Source organism: Acipenser ruthenus, chromosome 28 (genome assembly GCF_902713425.1).
Source record: "Acipenser ruthenus chromosome 28, fAciRut3.2 maternal haplotype, whole genome shotgun sequence".
Lineage (NCBI taxonomy): Eukaryota > Metazoa > Chordata > Actinopteri > Acipenseriformes > Acipenseridae > Acipenser > Acipenser ruthenus.
The window spans coordinates 25015667-25021666 of NC_081216.1; the positions used below are offsets into that span (position 1 = coordinate 25015667).

The window sequence follows — 6000 nt, forward strand, 5'->3', positions numbered from 1 at the left end:
TTGAAAAAAGGGCTTCTATGTGTTTAGGTGCTGAATCATTTGGATTGTTCTCCTGTGTAATTAATGGAGAGGAGAGGGAGCAGACTCATCGGGCAGTGTTCAGGTAGGTCAAAGGAAATGCTCTTGCCTGGAGAAAGGCTATTCATTGTTTCTAAATAACATACAGATGGGTATGTTTTGTGCTGTGTAATGGACGTGAAGGTGTGTGGTGCCTGTAAATGATATCATTTAACACCTGATGTCATTTGGGTTTTTTCATACCAATTGCCCTATGAACATAGAAAAAGTTTACCATTTGGATAAAGGGCAGTCTAAGTCTCCCAGTTTGTGGCCTGTCGCCAGGTTTGAAATTGCTGTCTGTGAGCACCCAAGACGGCGAGTCCAGCATCCAATATGCTGATTGCACGAAGGCGCTGCTCTCTTGACAGACATGGCATATTGGTTTTTTTTCTGTGATTTTCTTTTTCTTTTATTCAAGCTTGCAATTCAACAGCAGAAATCACTCCATATTCAGTGTCCAATCAACTGTCTCACTAATTAGGTGATTAAGCGTGTCATGGTCAAGGATGAATGATCGAATGATTAAAAATAAACCAACAGCATTTCGTCAAAGTCCATCATTTATATACCTTATTTTTTTCGAAAAGAAATATGTTATAATAGTATTAAGTTTCTTTTGATGCACAGTATCTCTCTCTCCCCCCTCCCCTCCCCTCTCTCTCTCTCTCTCTCTCTCTCTCTCTCTCTCTCTATATATATATATGTCACTCATAATGTGCTCGCTGGTCAGGTTCGTCCCGCGGCACGTTGATGAGTTGGAGCTGGAGGTGGACGATCCTCTCCTGGTGGAGGTGCAGGCTGATGATTACTGGTACGAGGCCTACAACATGAGGACAGGGCTGAGGGGCGTCTTCCCTGCTTACTACGCCATCGAGGTCACCAAGGAGCCAGAGCGCTTTAAAGGTACCCCAGGCAGAGAATAGGGGTGGCGGGGTCTGTCTTTCTGTTTGCTTATTTTCAAAACTAGCACAGTGGATAAGGAGCCTTTCACAGTGTAAGGCTTTGAAACTGAACTAACAACTCCAATTTTATAACCAATGAAGTATTTCCAGCTTTTCACAAGTAGGCTGTGAGGGAGTCTTTATCTGTTAGATATTATCTGTGCTTCCTGCTTATGTTTTTTTGGATGGCTTAAGGAATTCAATGTAGCAGCTTCTTACTCAGTTTCTCTTTCTTTTACCAGAAACAGAGAAGAATAGCGAATGGGTGGACAAATTCCGGGTAAAATTCCTTGGTTCCGTGCAAGTTCCGTATCACAAAGGGAACGACGTGCTCTGCCTGGCTATGCAAAAGGTAATCCCATTCCCAGGAGTGCAAGAAACAGGGAGTGAACCAGAAAGGCAGGTTCTTCATGTATCATTTATACCACCATTATATGTTGTTTGTGACACAGTCATCACATAGAGATAGATACACCTCTGGAAAAAATAAAACTATTCAAAGGTGTTTGAGTCTTGGTTGCAAATACAACCCAGACCAAGATGAGCAGAAACATTACTATAATGAGGATCTGATTTGGATTAAGGTGCTTCAGCTCTGCATTAGTTTAAGCAGCATGGTGTTCAGTCACACAATGGTACTGTGCCTTATCTTTATGCAGTATATTCTGTGTTGTGCATTTCATGTGCTTGCAGCTAAACAAAGACATGTCCTTTTCTGCACTGTGCTTCATTTCAGATTGCTACCAACAGGAGGGCGACTGTGCAATTCAACCCCACGTCCAGCTGTATTTTAGAGATTAATATGAAGGGAATTAAAATAGTGGTACAACCAGATGATTACAGTGAATATCAAAGGGTAAGTTACACTTAAACTATTTATCTATCAATCGATCAATCTTTTATAATGCACTTTACCTTCTCTATATTTATACAGTGTAACAAACAAATATCCCAAAAGGAACAGTCTTTGAAAATCAGTAACATGTGTGCAATGTAACAGACAATCAGACTGCATGGAGGAGCATCATTATATTTAAAATAAATCATTTTTGAGTTTGAGAATGCTGCCACCTATTGGACAGTGCTTGGCTCTGCTGCTTGAGATGTAATAAGTTGTTGCAGAGCGCACAGCAGCGTCTTTCAGAGACCGGTGTTTATACAGTGCCTGGACTGCTAGGTGCTGAGATATTTAATCTTCGGTCAACGATGACATCAACCACAGAATCTTCAGGGAATGCCCTATGACCTTTAAAGTAGACAGTTGTACTCCCTATATGCCATTTCTTTATTAAAACAACAAAACCCATTTAGTTGCATATAATGAAATTGTGTACTGTAAAAAAAAAAGAAAAAAAAATTGGGATTTTTTTTTTTTTTAATTTGCAGCTATTAGATCATATCCATAAATACTAGTCAGTGTGCTGCATTGCTTGTAGTATTTTCTCAAATCCTTACCTTATGTTTTTTTTTACTAGTTTAGTATATGCTACATTTGTTATTTGCTATTTAATATTTCTGTCTTACCCTAGGAGTTTACTTGTTCTGGGAGAAAGCTGGGGAGAATGTTTGCCTTGAAGTCTGGGGTGAGTTAAATGCCATTTCATATTTTTGAAAGTTTGGATACAGGTGAAATGAGTGTAGTGGTCTCAACCCCGAGTGGACAATCTAATCTCCTAAAATCAACATATAATTCAGAAGTGTGTTCAGGCTTACAGAATTACTTTATGAAGGTTAAGCTCTCCTCCAGTGCCTTACTTGAGCAATGTATAAACTAATTTTTTTTTTAAATGGTATCTTTTTGTTTGTTTGTTTTCAATAGGGTAACCAGTGTAGTCACTTCTTTCAGCTGAAGAATATCTCCTTCTGTGGATACCATCCAAAGAACCACAAGTGAGTGATGTGAACCTACCTCGGCTGTGTACTGTGCTTCTGGGCTCCTAACCCAGACACCCCAGAGTTCCACCATGTTTCCCCTGAGAGGAAGCGTAGAAACAACCTTCCCCAAACCAACCCAGTCCTTGCTGCTCTGTGCCAGGCTATCGATAGAAGTTAAGACCAGCATGTCGTTTCCTGACAACATCAAAGTGAAAAACAGCAAGCAAAAATCTTGGGAATGTTTACTTTGAATTTGAAGTCACTTTGCTTGGACATTTGTTAAAAGGAATTGTTTCACGTACCGTTTTTAGGTCACATCTACTTGCTTCTACTTTTTTTCTCACTTGGCTCAGATATTGAGAACCGCTTATGCAAATTGTATTAAACTTTCTGTGCAAGTGTACCGATATACATAAATACGGTGCTAATTTTTAGTGTCTACACATTTCTAGTTATGTTAAAACTGTAATCTTTTTGGAGTCCCTGAGTGGCTGACCTGGTAGAAGTGTAGCTGGCTGTGCAAAGGGGACTCCGAAGGAAGCGTCTCTCCCCTGTGTATAAAAACTGTAATCTTTTTTTTCTTCTAGATACTTTGGCTTTATAACCAAACATCCAGCAGATCACAGATTTGCCTGTCATGTTTTTGTCTCTGAAGACTCGACTAAACCGATTGCAGAGTCAGTAGGGTATGTATTGGTGAAGGAGCGACAGCGTTCTGATTTATCCGGTGATTCTGACCCACTTGGTATTTGCATATATTTGCTATATATGGTTTCAGAAAGCAAGGCAGGACATATTCCTGACTTACTTCATTTCACACATTACTGTACAGCTGTGGCCAAAAAGCTTAGCATCACCCTACAGAATTGTATCTAATTTTGCTTCATAAAGTGGAATGAAACCTGCTGAATAACGTTACGTTAACATGTTGAATTACATACCGCTTTATAGTTTTCCATATACTTAACGAAAAACTGCCAAATATTTGACATTTCAGGAGGCTAACATGATGTCTCAATCCTAAAATTCTAGGGTAATGCTAAACTTTTCGCCAGAGCTGTAGGTTCCATTTAATCTTATTAAAGATTCCTTCATTTTATTTTCCACAGGAGAGCATTCCAGCAGTTCTACAAGGAATATGTGGAGTACACGTGTCCAACAGAAGACATTTACTTGGAATAGAGACAGTCCTGCCTGGAAACTGCTCCTTGTACAATATTTGTGTATCATAACATGTTGCATGAAGGAGATATATATAACAAAAACAAAAAAAGACATCTGTTTTTTTTCTTGAAGAAATTTTTGTTAATAAAAAAACAACAATAAATGCAGTAATTAATAACTGATTATTCCCATACTAGATATGTAACTGTTCCTTTTAAAGGGTATAGAATGCTAAAGCAGAACATTTGATACAAGGCAGACTGACCTACTGTAATCTTTTACGTAGATTTATAATAATAGGACATAGATTTGAAGGCAGTACAGACTATTTTTATTTGTTTAAATTACCTTGATAAATGGGATATCACCGATTTTTACGGAAACATTAAGGCTGTAACCTGTTCTATTTGTGAAATCTAAAATATGCACTACATAGATTACAGGAACATTTTCAAAAAAATGACAGATGTCTACCCGTGATGTAACAGCCCTTTTTTATTGAACGCTTTGGTAAAAGAAAACGACAGTGTCATTCTATCACACAGTCTGCACACAGTGAAGGGACTGGAGTGAGCATCAGGCTGCACTGCCATAGCAGCCATTTCAGTTTTTAAAATAAATAGAAAGAGGATTCAAAGAAAGAAAGTCTGTTCATTTATTTGCCTTTGAAGTATATAGATCTGGATTGACATTTATTTGCCTATTTATTTCAGTTGGTGGCAATCAGTCAGTTTCCGGGGGGGGTGGGGGTGGGGGGGGGGGGGGGGGTTATATATTTGAATTCTATTAAGGGCTTGCTGTATGTTTACATTACAGTTTTGCATATTCAGGGGCTGTTTGGAGTTTTAATTGAATCCACCCCTCAGGCATGTTCACATAAGGACATGGAAGGAACGGGAAGCCAGTCCTTACTCTGTCCATCCGGCTCAGCTGTTTAATCAAGATGACTGAGCTCTTCATAGACATTTGGAGGATTACAAATAAAGGCTATACTTGGCATTTGTATATATTATCATGCAAGTGGTTTCTGTGGACATTTAAATACGCTCATAACAAGCCTGAGTATGGAACAGTTAACAGAATCAGGAATTGTTTGAAATGTACCTTAAAACTCTGCAGGACTCTGGATCTGTACCATGTTTTGTGTTATAGCCAGGTATTAAAGCCCTGTTACGGCTTTGCCATAACTTTGACACATGAAATAAGCACCGGGTGATTTCAACACAATGACCCGTGTCAATGCTCATTGCCTTTGACGAGACAGGTTGAGGTTCTGCAGATGTTGAAATCCTTTGTGTGTGCTGTGCTTCCAGTGTGTCTGCGGCTCCTCACTAAATCTGTTCTGCGATTATTACAGGGGTCAACATGTGACACAGTGAGACAAAGCATGCATGTGCCAATAAAAGCAGGTCAATTTAATGAATGTACTGATGTGCTAATGCTTTGTGATTACTCAACTCAACTAGACTTTCAAACCAATCGAAGAAATTATAACTGTACCAACTGTTAGCATGTTAGCAGTATATTTTGCTGTTTTATAACACAGCCTTGATTAGTGGAGTTAATTGTCCTATTCTGGGGGATTTTTAAGATGACCTTGTACAAAAATGAAGGAGTCTAAAGTAATTTTTTAAAATGCAATGTTTGCTTTTAAAACTACAGACCCTGAGTGAACATACCATATACAAATAACAAGTTGTGTGTGAAATTATTTTTTTGGTTTATGAAGCGTGCAATTTTGCTTTCTTTAAACATTTCAAAGCAGCAATTATTTTGTACTGTCTTCATTTCAGTGAAACATTGTTTTTGTGAGCTGAGCTCTTTGAAGCAAGCCCAGTATATTGTGAGTGTGTGGAAAAGGCATGTGTACTTCTTTGTGCTTATGTGCTGTCAAACTGATCAGTAACAGGTGAGCCGATGGTCAGGTAGGTTGAAAGGAATCACGCGCCCAAACAGGGGT

At 38.9% G+C, this 6000-nt stretch overlaps 1 protein-coding gene across 6 annotated transcripts in view; it reads left to right on the forward strand.

The window, feature by feature from the left end:
• Nucleotides 1–4784, forward strand: part of LOC117434568 (C-Jun-amino-terminal kinase-interacting protein 1-like) — a 38245-nt gene extending 33461 nt beyond the window's left edge. For all 6 annotated transcript variants that reach the window (XM_034057134.3, XM_034057137.3, XM_059003173.1 and 3 more), the window contains 8 exons: nt 28–103; nt 791–963; nt 1244–1353; nt 1738–1857; nt 2531–2584; nt 2821–2891; nt 3464–3562; nt 3986–4784. In XM_034057134.3, coding sequence (XP_033913025.3) covers nt 28–103; nt 791–963; nt 1244–1353; nt 1738–1857; nt 2531–2584; nt 2821–2891; nt 3464–3562; nt 3986–4058 — 776 coding nt within the window. In that variant the 3' untranslated portion in view covers nt 4059–4784. The remainder of the gene's footprint in view (nt 1–27; nt 104–790; nt 964–1243; nt 1354–1737; nt 1858–2530; nt 2585–2820; nt 2892–3463; nt 3563–3985) is intronic.
• Nucleotides 4785–6000: the final 1216 nt, after the last annotated feature.